Raw genomic sequence first — 15,173 nt, forward strand, 5'->3', positions numbered from 1 at the left:
TGCATAATGAAAGTGGCTTTATGGCCATAATACCCCCCGAGAGCTGGAGTTAACTTTTACATGCCGCCATGGCTGTGGCAGTGGCTGTGGCTGTGGCTGCTCTTGTTGGGCCTCCACATTCCACATTGGTTGAAAGTTTATCGGGATTTGCCGTGTTTCAGGTATCTAATCTGGAAGTTGATCTGAGGGATTGAATGGGGCTTTGGGCGGATAGATTTGCGTTGACTCGCTTTGGGGCGGCCAGGTGAATGTACTAATAGATTGTTGGTTTCTCTAGGGATTTCATGTAAACCATACTTGAGGTGGATTTCCGTGGGATTCAAATGCAAAAAAGGCTCGGCAAATGAAACAGCTTTACACTACTCAAAATTTGTTTAAACAGGCATGGCATTTCCTCGTTTGAATTCATTCTGAAGGTGACCCTTCTGAGACCCCTCATACTTCATGGAGTATAATGAAAAGGGTAAGGTTGTCTGTCTTCTGTCTAATTCCCACACTCAATCAATGGACTTATGACTCTATCACTTTGATTAAACAAACTTCTTGCCTTTAGAGACTTGACTTTAATCATGTTTTGGTAGACATTTCATGCGTGAAAGAGCATCGAGAGGGGGCACCTTCTTTCCAAGAACTTAAATTCTATTAAGATTAATCATGAATGAGTTGATAATGTATTTTTAGAATCATGAATGAAATAAAATCGTCATTGATAGAAGTTCGAAGAGACTTATGCTGTGAAATACAAACTAAGATAGATAAAGGAAAAATCTATCAAGAGTCAATTAGAATGGCAGCTAATACAAATCAGAAATCATGCTATAGATGCTCCTTAAACTACACTATGGAAACTCTAACAAAAAGCCATCATCTTTTAGGATTGAGGGAATCACACCAATCTCTTTGATTAACATTCGTCAGAAATCAAGACTAAGTAGCTCTTCGAGGACTCACCAAAAAGTAATTAGCCCAAAAACTTAATCCAAAAATCAATACGAAACAAGAGTTAACCATCGGGAGATTAATGTCAGACAGTAATCTCTAAATAATCGACTCAAAGCTATCAGAAAATCCAGAACTACCGAAATCAATAGCTAATCGAATTTCCCCCTCAAACTTTGACTCTCGTTTAACCTCTGATGAAAGATTTCGAGGCAATCTGGAATGAAATATGGCTACCAATAACTGCGAACACATTCCCTGCATTACGAGTATTTTTCCCTCTTTCATCACACTGTGTCCCCTTGCCAGTGGCCGTGGCAGTGTCTTTCGAGGACCTCCTCGCTCCTCGCTCTTCGCTTAACCCATCGCATTCAATTAGTAAGTGAATACATGACAAACCTGGAAACGCTTGTCCGAGGTGTAGGTGGCTGTGCCGACAGTCAGGATATGCAGATCACGTTTCCGTATCCAGGATACCTGTTGGCCCAAGAAGAGAGGGGGAAAGAAATTTGATTAACGACTGCACATCCACATGATATACTCGATGTCCTTGGCACGCATCTTCATCGGTTATGTCCCCGTGGACGGAGGCCCTTGGAGGAGTGCCACCGCACTATTCGCACTCGCACTCGCACTCACCGATTTATCATGGAGACTGTCCACGCGGCATTTAATTATGGCCTCGGTGTGGCCAGTGCGTCCGGTGATGTTGCGCGGCATGCCAAAGTCGAAAATTGGCAGGGACTGGGAGAGGTCCGAGTACAAGTCCGTGTCCCGGTCCCTGCCTCGGTCCCTGTCCATCTCCGTTTCCGTCCCGAGTGCAAAGAGATCTGAGCCAAAGGACACGGGGCCGATGCCGCCGATGCCGGCCAGGAAGGCTAAACTCTTGAAAGTGTGATTCGTGGCATCCGTTTGTGGTGGCGCCTCCGCCGCAGACGATGATGAGGCTGCCAGTGATGATGGGGCTGATAGAAACGTGGACAGGGTGGGGGGGCCATCCACGGAGCCGCCGAGACTGAAGTCATCCGAGGAGCTGTTGTAAGGAGCTGTGGCCGCCGCGGCAAACAGAAGGCCTGTAAAACAAGAAGGGAAATCGGAGTGAGAAAAGGCCCAGAGACACAAGCAGAATAGAGGAAAATGGCAGAGACATCAGGAAAACGGTGTGTGTCTGTGTGTGTGTGTGTGTGTGTGTGTGTGGGGCAAAGGAGAGACGACGAGAAGAGGCTTTGGCTCCTGCTTCATGTTTTCCAAATGAATTTATAACTTGGCTTCTCCGTCTCCGGCCCATGCCATTCATCTTGTTGGCCCTTTTGATTTGATTTGTTTCCACTTTGGCCACAACTTTTTAGCATTCCCCCCTGTTGGCCACAAAGTAACTTCCAACCGATTCCGGTGGCTCTTCAACGGCAAAATGTAACCATATAAATTCCGCTTTTGGCTTAAAGCCGACGGCATCGGCCCGTCGGCAATTTGCATTTAATTTATTAGCAATTCGTATTTTTATCTGCCGCTGCATATGTGCAAATATTTTTTGCATATCAATTTTCCGCTGACAATTTAAGCGAGAACCAAAAGCCCGAAACCACCAGGTCGCAGATCCCAGCCCCAGCCCCAGCCCCTGCCCCAGCACCAGCCCCTGCCCCAGACCCAGTGTAAATCCCAATCCAAACCCCAATTTCAACCCAAAGTGACAAATTCAATTTGTGCACTGCAAAGACTGCAAAAAATTGTATAAAAAATGTAATGTGCAACAGCGTAAAAATAAAAGAAAAGCGTGCAAAAAATGGGGAATAGTGAAATAAAAAAGAAATATTAAGCATACGGCATGTTGTCACGACAGCAACGACAACAAATATTTGCAAATATGCCAACTAAATATAGAACGGGGCAAAAAAAAAGAATTACTTTTAAATTCAAATCAACAGGGAATTTGATGTTGACGAGCGGCTTCCGCAAAGAGGGGGGGAGTGGGGTAGAAATATGCAACTGTCGGGGGGAAAGGCACGGGTACGGGTACGGGTACGGAAACGGGTGTTTTGGCATCGGAATGGATTTGGCAGCTATCGAATTCTTCGAGGTTTTCTTGACAGGAATTTAGATTGGAAAATTGTATGGCATGCTTCATATTTTCCTAAGATCTTTTATAGAAGGTTCAATCAGAGAAGAGGCTTTAAATCGTTTTTAGAAGAACAATTCTTAGTAACTTTACAATTTAAGACATATTTAAGGTAAGGAGGTGCACTAGAGACTACATTAGCCGCCTAAGGGGCTGTATTTTAGTCACCAAAAGTTCCAAAAACCTTTTAAATCTTCTTGTCAATTACTTTTCTGACATTTCATATCTTCAAAGGTTCACATAATTTCAGAAATATTCTGGGAAAAGCTGGCCACATCAACACCTCCAACTTTCCCAATATAAGCCTCCTCCATCAGCACCTTCTTTCGGACTCCACCAATTCTTTACAAAAGAATGTTAGGTCTTTCATTTGAGCAGTAAACCCTCATCAGCAACCTGTCAAAATACTTAGATTTTTCACAAGAAAAACTTCTCATCAGAATGTGTTTTTTTTCTAGATGTTCCCTGATGCATGAATATTCTTTAATATTATTAATACAACCATCTGATAGCATTCCTAGAAATGATTAGAATATTATCTAGGTAAATATAGTCCTTAAGGTGTGATGTCATGAGTTTATTCTCAGAAATTCGCGTACTCTCACCTCGGCTTTCTATAAATTATTTAAATCTTTTCTTGGGAACTCTCCCACATCCTGCATTCCTCCGGGGACGGCCCTGAATATCCTGACATATTCCTATAAATTATGCATATCTCTGTGGGAAAAAAGTTTACTTTTCCGAACATTTCCTTCCTGTTGCCACAAATCTTTCAGTCCATTCCGAGGGTTCATTGAGGTCGACAGATCCAAGCCCCATTCTGCCGTTCTTCCAGGGTATCCCTAGCTTCTATAGTACTCTCGAGTCCCCTTGTTTTATGCGTGTTTGGGGAGCTGGAAGCTGGCAAACAAACTTTTTATTTTGTTGCGACCTACTTAAGGGTTCCGCTTCGGCTCTCGCCCTCTGCTGATTCCCATTCCATCATGGCATCATACCATCATACCATCATCCCACAGATGAGGCACCCCCCCGGTATATGCTGGCTGTGACTCGTCTGGGGTTCACCACATGAGGTCATGGAAATGTTTTCCGTTTGTTGTTTTTCTTTATGCGCTGCTGTAAAATAAAGTAGCAAATTTGTATTTTATTGTTTGTCGCTTGCCTTCGGAAAACCGAAAAAAATGAGAGGGCGAGCAGCACACAGCAAAACAGCAAAACAGCAAAGGCAACAAGAATAACAACAAAATCTGCGTCTGGCAACACTGCGAATGAGTGATTTCCCCACCCTGTCGGAAAAGTATGGCGTTTTCCAGCCAGCTGCTCAGAGGAGAAGCCCAAGCAGAACAAAATGCTGCAGGGACATTCACAGACAGTTTTCATAGCAAAAACAGCAGCCACAGCCACGAAAACGATTTTCCCTCATCATCATCAATAATTTCATCATCGCCATTCCCAAAACAACTTCAAAAACTTTTTCCCTCCAATTCAATAGAAGAACGAGCGACAAAAAAAAACACCAGCAAATCGGCGAAACTTGCTAAACAAATTTAGGCAAATGAAAAAGCAGTAAAAATTGTGTATTTCTACGCGACTCGGTCGGCGACTGAGCCGCAATGCTTTTTTGAGTATTTCCTTTCCAAAAAAAAAGATGGGAAATACTTTTTCTATACACTAGCGGCGGGTACAACCATTTGTGATGAGGTTTCTGCGGCAAACAGAAGGAAACGAATGAAGTTTTGTGTACTTTATTGATTAGCACTCAAACGCCGAATGTTTGGAGTTCTGTCTATTCGATTCTTTCAGATTTATTTACTCAGCTCAAGAGGGCTTCTGTGGGATACTTGTTAGATTGGCGTTCTTATAGTTTTTCTATAGACAGCCTAGATAAATTGTTGTTGAGCCACTTTTCAAGAGAGAAATTGTGGATGTTTAAATTAAATCATTAAATATTCCAGATGAGACCAACAAAGCGACATTAAATGATTGATTTTTAATACAGAATGTTGGCAACTCCAAGGGTATCCAATTTTCACCGCATCGGAATAAGTTTTCCGCCATTTTTCGTGCCTATTTTTTGTGTGTTAAGTCCCTGGAACCTTGCCGCGTTTCCCCTCTACCCCCCACTACCCTCCATCCAGCCCCCTGACAGCCTTTAACTGATTTCGCAGTGCAGCCAAAGGCGGCCAAAGTTGGTCGCAGCGTTTTGTGTTTTTGGCCAATGTTTGCTGTAGGTCGCCGGTTGGTGCCCGGTTCCGGAGCCGGTGCCCCCTTCGCGCCACTTCACGCGCTCAACAGCTTCCGGCCTAGCGGAGCATGGAGCAACCAGGACATCTACACAGCTGTGTGCCTCAAGTGTGTGTGTGTGTGTGTGTGTGTGTGTGTGTGTGTCTTTGTGTTAGCGTGTCTATGTGTATGGCATTCGTGCTGCGCCTGCAGCGATTCGTGTGCATTTGGCAAAGCACTTAAAATGACAAAAATAACAACAAAATAGAAAAACGAAACAAACAAAAGAGCTATGAGAGAGGTGCTTCCGAGTACTGGTGGAGAGCGGGGGGCTATGCAGGCCAGACACAGCCAAACATCGAGCGAGAGGGAGAGAGGGAGAGAGGGAGATAGAGATCTGTGGCAGAGATGTTCCTGAAAACCATCTGAAAAGAGAGATTTCTGCAGCCGGAGTGTGGCCCCCTGCTTTTGTTGTCATGGATAAGATGCAAATTGATGGATGCGATGGGGCTTGTTAAGGAAATTAAAGAAAATGTTATACAACTTTTGATTGGAAGAGAAACAAGTTTCGTTCAATTTGAGTTTGGGATAGTGGAAGTGGAAGCCACAAGAAAGGAAACAGCCTTAGGGCGCTTAGCCGTAGATCGATGACTTGGGAATGGCAGCTTCTAGCAGTTCAAAAGTGTTCGAATGGACTAATATAGCACGTGCAAATATAATAGCCTACAAAATAAATATTTACAGACACAAATACGTTCAACAATGACTGTCTTCTTTGTTTTCATCAGTAAACACAAACATGTACAATGATTGGAAAACCATTCAAAAATCGTTTTAAATCTCATGTTACAATGTTTGAATATCAAATGAAGAGGAAACGGTTTAACGACGACTGTAATTTGTGTCTTTAAAGAAGAGCTCCGCCGACTCGAGTCAGCATTTAAATGCTAAGAGGCTAACGGTCAAGAAAGCCCCAGGCTAAGACCCCAAACCAATGGTCAGAAGCAGCTTAAAGGTGCTCTGTGTAATGGAACCATTAAGCAATAAAGCTAATCCCCTATTATAACCACAACAACGAAGGGCTCCAACAACCGGAACAGCCAGAAACATCCTCATAAACCAAGAACCGTACACAGTCAGAGATTAATTTATTAAAGAGTACCTACAACATTTCTGGGCTCAAGGAACTAATGAAAGTTACTCCAAGAATAGCCAAAACCTTGTGAATATTTCATTACTTTTGATAGATGGGATTCTGGCCTCGATTTCTGGTGGAACTCCCTTTAATTCGCCTGTAAAAGTGAACCCTTTCAGGAACACCCCTTCCGCGAGCCGTACTGACTGGCTGACAGGCTGCTCTATTTAAAGAGTCGCCGAGTCGCGCTCGGAGCCAACAAAAATCCGGTCTAATGTCATGAGTCTGCTGGGGTCATGCCATGCCCGGGGTAAAGCTCCTTCATCTAAGGAAAAACATGAAGATAAATTGAAATGGCAGGCAATTGAAAACTACCCACGGATTTGTCAGACTTTGGCTCTGGCTTAAGAGGATACGTACGTACATATATGTACGAGTAAATATAAATACGAGTACATAAAAGAACAAAAATAGGAGTCCTAAGGGAAGCAAAGCCATTAAATGGAAAACTTTGCTTTAAGTTTTGGGCAAATGTCAAGAGATTGAGTTCAATAAACGTCCCAGTCAGGGGTTCATCTTCGCAGAAATCTGATTATTTATGAAGTGCCGAGTGCGGGGTCCCTGGCGTCCGTCCTCCCATGGGTCCCGGCAAGCACACTATGGCAAAGTGTCTATAAAAATAGCAAAACACCAGACGAATTATAATGAGTTTGGTTGAGCTCACGTTCGGAAATGCTCACGTTGTCGGGGACCTCGAATCTGCCACGCTCATTGTCATCGTTAACACCAGTCGTGTAATGCCAGTCGTAAACTCTTCTTGCCACCTGTTCCTGCCCCTTTGCTCTCAGCAATTAAATGAGTGTCGTCTGGGCGCTGGTGGCTGGCTGGATGGGCGACCGAGCGAAGGCTCCATAGAAAAACAGATTTACATAATGCCGAACAATATGGCCGAGGATGGCAACTATTTTTACATGCCCCATAATTTGATGACGACAATGTCTTGGCATAACAAAGCAGGGATCTGCATGGGCTTCGGATAGAAGGGAGGGGCGGCCTACTTGGGTAGCTCTTGGCCTCATGTAAATTTAATTTTGCTTCTCTTTAAGGATCCCTGCTACTGGCAGCCCCCACCAAATCACACACACACACACACACACGTGTGGCAGCCTAGCAGTTTGCCTTTCTTTCATTTTATACAATACATATTTTTTTTTTCCACGGGATTTATCTCGGTTTGGAACTTGTGGGGAGTGTGAAATCGAGCGTGAATGTTCAACGTAAATAAAATTCAATTTGGCATTTTCCTTTTAACTCAATTTATGTGTCAAGTGAAAGTGGATTTGACTCGGACAAACACTGTCGTGTGTGCGTGTGTGTGTGTGTGTCGTGTGTGTGTGCGTGTGTACGTGTGGTGTCCATTTGGATCTCCTGCATCAAAGTTATAAATGAATTTATAGCCCCGTCCCGCATCCCTGCCCCCCTCTCTCTATGTTTGTATTGGGCACAAAATTAATAGCATTTGGGTGCCAGCATAGCACTGCCACTGAATTGATTGGATTAACGACACACATCCACATTGCAGCCGATCCCAACAATAATATATCAATCTGAAAGGGTTAACCTTGAACAAAAATAAATAATGTATCGCGGAGTATCAGCGGAGTATCGGTGCAGTGGAGCAGCGAAGTGTATTAAAATGCCATTTAATTGATGCAATTTGATGGTTAAAAGGTAACAGAAAAACGACGAGTCGATTAACTTCACACCACTCCACCACCATTCACACTCGTACATGTTTAATGCATTTGGAGGGGTGGAGTGGGGGCTGCCGGAATTCTGATTGAAATTTGATTTACTTCTGTGTGAAAAGCAGTTGACATATGTATATAGCTCTAGTTTTTATAGCAGATTCTGGAGATCCTGCGGCTTTAACAGACGAACAGACACGTGGGTTTTGTACATAAAAAATCAAGCAAAAATGATACATTTAATGGACTTGTGTGTTGGCATTAGTGAACTTGATTGACTTCTGCTATTAATTTAATTTAGTTCTGAATGGTTTTTGCACATCAATTTTGATTGCTATGGCTTTTAGAGTCTCTGACATTTATTAGTAGAAATAAATGTACAGGCATTGATTGGATCAAATGTCTCACAAATAGAGCAACAAGATACTAAAACATCAGGGAATATTGCCCTCAGGTGTATCTTTTTATGGCTTTGCAGGTCAGATTTAAACTATTTATGTATATTAATCAGATTTTTGTGAACCCTTTTGATAGCCTATGGCGCGCTATACACGCTTTGGGACAGATGCACTTCAATAACATGAAAATATGCCCCTAAATCTAAAAATTTAGAAGAAACACAATATTTAATATTATTAATCCAATTACAAAACTCTTTAAAATAAATATAATATAATAAATTTTGTAGAAAATATATTTAATCAAAATTTGAAAGTATTGAATTTGTAAAACATAAAATGCTAAAATATTTTAATATTAACTGTAAACTGTAAGTTCCAATTTGTACTCTCGGTGCAAAAATATTGGTATTGGTATTTCCAAATCAGGGTTTTTTCTGGGTGATGTAACACCCTTTCATAACCAGTTCGATTATTGCTGCATATTTTTGGCCACAATCAAGTTTTCCCCTCTGGCCGGTTACACACTTTCAATCAAGCTCCCCTACCCCGCAAGCCGAAGAAATCATCATAACTCATGGAAATATTTCCCTTTTGAAAAAGCACACTAAAAGATGTTTCGAGTTGATTAATCAGAACTGGTCCATCCTCAACAGAATTCCAATTTAGTTAAGGCATAGCCAACACCAACACCAATCCAAAACAAAACTACTCGATTCCCTAAGGACAGAATCGAGCCACATCCGTTTGCTCAATGGAGCCCGCTCCGTCCACATATCATTTCATCTCATTCCTGATTTTCCCTGCCCAAACCCATTCCTTATGCAAAGGCAAATCGAAACAAATTCTGAGGAAATAGTTCCAAAAGAATCGATGCCAATGCGATGGCCAAAAAGTGTTCCAACTATTTTTTGGGGCAACAAGCGAGAGAGAGAGAGAGAGAGGGAAAGTGAGAGACAGACAGCGATGGGAGACACTGATAGGCAGAGACGGACAAATTTCAGATAATCAATTTTGGTTTTAGGCCCAAGGCATTCATTGTTCGATGGAGATATGAGATGAGATGCAGGCCATCAGGCTTCAGCTGCTGATGGATGTCTCTGGAGCAATACATCAAACCAAATTAGCAGTTTGTGTTCCATGTTCGGCAAAGCCAAAATGCACAGACTGGCCAAGAGTGGGAGTACCGCCAGGAGCAGGTTGCTAGGATTGAGTTGAAACTATAGTCAGAGGCAGAGGCAGAGGCACAGGGCCATGGCCATGCTCAGGTGCGTTGTGGCCCGGCCAAATTGGCTGACAGCATACACGAAGGACATACAAACATTAGGCACAAATCGGCACAGGATATGAGGCAGGACTGGGGGGAGACAGAAACAGAGACACACAGAGAGTGAAATGCGTTAAATGCGTTTGATGTGCAGAGTGCGTCTAATGTTTGAAAATTTCCATAAAACATGCAATAAAAGCCCAAGGACAACACCAAAGGGGCAAGAAAGGTGCAGGAAAAAAGGCCAGTGAGTGGAGGGGAGGGGAGCGGAGTATGAGGCATGAGTGTGGGGCAAGGACCACCAGTGACAACCACTCGCCAAAGCATAATGGAAAAAGTACAAGGGCCGCATAAAAGCATAACAAGCTAACGTGTAACGAGGCGGCAACTTGAAAGCTGCAAATGAGGCCAGGACCAAGGACCCTGGGCCTCGGGAACAGTATCACGAGTGGGCCGGGGACCTTCAACAAGGCTGGAAGCCAGGATTAGGCTCACGTTCGATGTGGGGACAGCAGAAAACAAGGAAAGGTGCGTCAACAGCAGCACCAGGACACAGCAGAACAGAACCGAGCAGAACAGAACAGAAGGAGCACTGGGACCGTGCCCACCAAGCATGTCATCATCCCTGGACAATGTAATGCTTCAATTTCACCCACACATGGAAACGGAGAGAAAGCGGCAAAGAGAGAGAGAGAGACATGCATCAAGTGCTTTCTTCGTATGCAGGCCAAAAAAAAAGAAGGAAAATGGCAAGGAATTGAGAGAGAAAAACTGAAGCCAAGAATTTGATGCCAACAGATGGAAAACGAAAGCGGAAATGTTGTGCTAAGCCAAGCACGTCCTACTACCTCTCGCTCCCCATACTTCTACGTCTTTATCATCCCCCTGCCCCCCCGTCTTCCCCCCTCTATGTCTCTACATGGGTGTGCGTGTGTGCAACTATTTACATTGTCACACTTTCATCATTCTCGTCCCCGTTTTGCTTTGCTCAGCTCTTGAAGCTGTTTCCCCAAAGCTCAGGACAAGGAAATGGCATGAATGTGTGAAAGGAGGAGGAGTGGGGTGGATAAATGGGCGTAGAGGGGTGGTGGGGGCGGTGGAGCGGGCGTGTCCGAGCGCAGACAGCTGCTGCTCAATTGCATTATCCTGCGTTCGCTGATGGATGATGGCCAGTGTTGCCAGGCATCCGGACTCCAGCTCCAGCTCCAGCTCCAGGTCCTCATGATTGCTCCTCTTGACTACAGCGCATTCCCTGCTGACTCCTTCCCACTGCTGCTCCTGACTGCTCGTTTTGTCTACCGTCCACAGGCTCTGCCGTATCCAGCAGCTCCTCCCTGACTACGGCCATTTCCTCCTTCAACTGCATCTCCTTTTTCAGCACCAGCATCATCATCACACTGGAAATGTCATGTAATTTGGCAAGTGCTACAAATTCCAGCTGCATCTTTGGCGTAAAGTGTTTTGGCAAGGAGTAATTGAATATTAGATATGTTAGCCAAGTGAATAAATTCAGCTCAGAGGATTTGCACACTCTTTTGTCAGGCTTAAAGTGGCAGGAAACGATCTGGATGTGGATGTGGATCTGGATCTGGATTCGCATCCAGGCATGGATGCAGGTTAATTTCCTTTTGTTCGAGTGGAGTGCTGCTGTGGATAGAAGTTCCTCCTCCCCACTTTTCCCACTCGATGGTTCGATGGCTCAATGCAAAACTTTTTGCACAATACACAGGAAAGAAAAAAAGAAACCCACTCACCATTTGGCCCGAAACAATGCAAAACAAACAACAACGGCAGCGAATAAAAACAGGTAGAACTCTCCGTTGAAAAGTCACTATTTCGACGGTATGATACCCGCTACAGGGAGTACTTTTTTTGCACTCTGCATACCATGATTTAACATGGGAACTCAACCGTCGAAACAGCACTCGCAATGAAATTAATACGTATACCGGTATGTATTGCAATGAAGCGCAAAAAATAATTATTATTTACATCGCTTGCAACACCAGAAATGTCCTTATTCTGACTGCCGTAATCATCGGATAAGATGGGAATTTCCTCCCATAAATTATTCATAGTTCCTCCAGAATGTCATGCATTTTTCCACTACGGACCCCAAAAGGGGTTTGCAGATCCAGGGATCTCTTTGGCGAATGATCCTCTGATGATCCTCTCTGATGACACCTACTTCTAAAGGTTTTTATCTTTTACTGACGCTGACACTTACCTTCTGCACAGCAAGCTCTTTCTCGCGAAAAAAATCACAAAAAGTTTGTTGAAAACTATTTAGTGTTACAATTCGAACACTCAATTGTGAAACAAACAGACGACAAGGTAACACGAAATGAAAACATTTTTTAATTGACAAATAGTTTTTTGGAAACAAGGTAGCAATTCGACAAGCAATTTTCAACACTCAATTGTGAAACAAATTGGTGACAAGGTGACTAAAAATGTATTGCTGGGCACAAACTTAAGGCCTTTTTCTGGAGACCTCGATGAAGACAATCCGATATGTGCATGAGGAGCGCCAAGCCTGGGACAGGGATCCAGTGACAGCTCGGCTTCACACAAAGCCTGATAGCACACCTCTTACTTTAAGGTTTGGGACTCAAATGTGTCGTGTTGGGACTCGAAGAACACCTCAACACTTTTTACGACAATCATCCAGTGTTGGGAAAGAGGCAATGAAATATACAGGTAATACAGACAGATATGTATGTAGCCAAAAAGAGAGAGTTTTTGTATCAAAAGCTATGGATTTATGTCCTGCACTTAAAAGTATCAGAAACTATAACTTGTTCCTCCTCAAAAAACTCTATACAGACAGAACATACCCCTAATCCCCACGATTTACAGGGTACGAATAGGAAACTTTTGCTTTTGAGGAAAAAGTTTGAGTACAAGGCAATAATAAGGAGCTCATCATGAATTTTAGAATGAATTGAGAAAGTAAAATAAAGCACACACACACAATGGAAGAGTGCGTGGGAGTGAGAGTGAGAGAGCATAAGGACGAGGACGACTGGCGGTTGAAAGGTGGGTCTGCCTCATCTGCATCACGAATATGCCTCCTGGTGTGGCAGAGTCCTGGTACCTGAGAACGAACCAAACGTTTGTTGTGGCTGCTCTTGGCCAGTTGAAAGGGCCATTCTGTGTGGGATTTGTGGCTCCGACCGCTTCAGCCATCCCCCAACCCAAGCCCCAAACTGCGGCTTTTCTGCAACTAAAATAAAATTTAATTAACCTGAAACCTAGTTTTTGCTCCAAGAGCCAAGAGCCAACAGCCAGACTACTTCAAGTTGTTGTACCCCCCATCGACCGGATGGGGGGCCCCAAGCGGATGGGGGGAGGGGGGTCGACCGAATGGGAATTGCAAATGATGTAAACACGAGAACCGTACAATATGGAACAGACTCGAGAGAACTGTAGATATGTTACTCGCACACACACACATTTTGTGGCCGTGCATTATACATGATCAAGGGCTCAATTTGAATGGCAAAGCGTTGCTAAGTTTTCTTTTAAAGAGTTATTGTTCTTACCAGAGTCTCGGCGTCTGACGGCCCGAGGGCCCGAGGGCCAGTTTTGTGATGGTTTTTTGGCCGGGTAAACACAAAACATAAGTCAACTTTGCGGGGGTTTTTTTATTTTTGTCGCAGGACAAACATAAATACCCACACAACAAGTGGCAGGCAGCCGCAGCCCCAGGCTCCTCACCCTCTGGTCTGGCCCCCCCTAACCCATTGGAAAGTTCTTTGTTTTAGGCTCCCATTTCACTGTCTGGAATTTGAGATGCTACTGGTTTTTGTTTGAGCCTCGGCGGTCGTTAATTGGAAATTAATTATGGCCTACACCTGTGTCGAAAGTCCCTGTCTCCAGGCCTCCACCCCCCCGGGGGGCGGGGCCCCACTTGATATGTGGGTTTTTCTGCAACAATTACGAAAGTTTTGTTGTCTGCTTTCGAATGCAAATTACCTCGATAAAAAAGTTTCTGTAATTGGAGAAAACTACTCCACTTCCGGGCATTGTAACGGTGCTTTGAATTAATTAAATAATTCCAGCATAATTTTCGCAAACTTCCGCTTGGGGGCAGGCACCAGAAGGAAACACTACTTTGTTGCTGGAAAAGCATGTGTGTGGGTTAAAGCATTGATTTTGTGGCATGCTACAGTGCTAGAGGAAAATCATCAAGTGCTCGTTCGATGCGTTCGATGGCCCTTTGTTATGCTAATTTACTATGATAATCAACTCAATCAGCTCTTGGCAGACCTCAAAACTGGAAATATTTTCACATAATTCATGCATTTAATTGGATTTTGGTTAGTTTAAAATAATCCAGCAAGAATTCCACAGGATTGTCGTGCCATTTTCCGGCTAATTCTATCCCTAAAATCAGCAACAGGCCACCGCCAGAAGCCACAAAACTCTGGCAGGACAGCGACAGAAAAAAAGGAAACCAGGAAAAACAAGACAAAACCGCGAATATTTCATTTTGCACAAAATTAATATCTATTAATTATGCACCTCAGAAAAATGTGTGGACGGGGAAAGTGCCCAGGTGACAGGGGCAGTAAATCGATGACAGTGCAGAAGGAGAAAAAAATAATGCCACGGCCCTGTGCTAAATAAATAATGAAGGCCTCTTAAATTTTCATTTAGTTTTTGGCCAACAACAAGCAACGAAAAGTGGCAAAGGACGTCGCATCGGCCCAAAGCAAACAAAAAGGAATGAAATAATGGCAGACAAGTGGCCCAAGAGAGGCGAATATTTGAGTACCCTTAGTAGGTATCTATCTTTAGGATGTCTGTGTCTACGGGGGAAAGTCTGGAATGCAAAGACAGAGCGCCCGTATAGCCATTGATTTTATTGAAATTCTTTCTTAAAGTGTGCTAATATTTTCAAAATTTATGAAACATGTTTTCGCCGTGCAGCAACATTTCCGTTTAATCAGAGTAAGTGAGTGAAAAATGTATAAGAAAATCCAGGAATAGAAAGACGTTTTTGTTCCTAATTGGTTTTGCTTATTGGATTCCGCTGAGATTGCTTTTGTGAAGCTTCAAACTCGAGTAAATGACACTTTTGAAAAGGGACAGAGCCAACAATATAAATGTTATTTATACAGATGATTTAGCTGCAGAAATGCAGATAATTATCTGTTTCAAGAGACTTTTTTAATCATCCAAAGCTCAAGATATTTCCAAATACTCAAAGAACTCTCTAATCAGTGTATATATGTATTTACATCAATGTCTGTTGATGCAGAACCGCATGGAGCCGCAATTGCTTCCTGTTGACTAAAGCAAACTCGCAGTCGAAAATTACCTTTACCAGCTGCAGTGGAAA

General features: G+C 43.4%; 1 protein-coding gene and 1 long non-coding RNA gene across 3 annotated transcripts in view; both read right to left on the reverse strand.

The window, feature by feature from the left end:
- The window catches only part of dpr3 (defective proboscis extension response 3), a 72,749-nt gene that overhangs the window by 11,240 nt on the left and 46,336 nt on the right, over window positions 1-15,173 (reverse strand). For both annotated transcript variants that reach the window (XM_033380054.1, XM_033380053.1), the window contains exons 2-3: window positions 1,579-2,012; window positions 1,339-1,416 (exon numbers count right to left, since the gene is read on the reverse strand). In XM_033380054.1, coding sequence (XP_033235945.1) covers window positions 1,339-1,416; window positions 1,579-1,740 — 240 coding nt within the window. In that variant the 5' untranslated portion in view covers window positions 1,741-2,012. The remainder of the gene's footprint in view (window positions 1-1,338; window positions 1,417-1,578; window positions 2,013-15,173) is intronic.
- Window positions 6,418-7,750, reverse strand: LOC117184039 (uncharacterized). Its single transcript, XR_004469191.1, has 3 exons — window positions 7,154-7,750; window positions 6,793-7,084; window positions 6,418-6,738 (listed from the first exon to the last, which is right to left on the reverse strand). It is a non-coding gene; the product is annotated as an uncharacterized lncRNA (long non-coding RNA).

This window comes from Drosophila pseudoobscura, chromosome 4, assembly GCF_009870125.1.
Source record: "Drosophila pseudoobscura strain MV-25-SWS-2005 chromosome 4, UCI_Dpse_MV25, whole genome shotgun sequence".
In the NCBI taxonomy this organism is placed as follows: Eukaryota; Metazoa; Arthropoda; class Insecta; order Diptera; family Drosophilidae; genus Drosophila; species Drosophila pseudoobscura.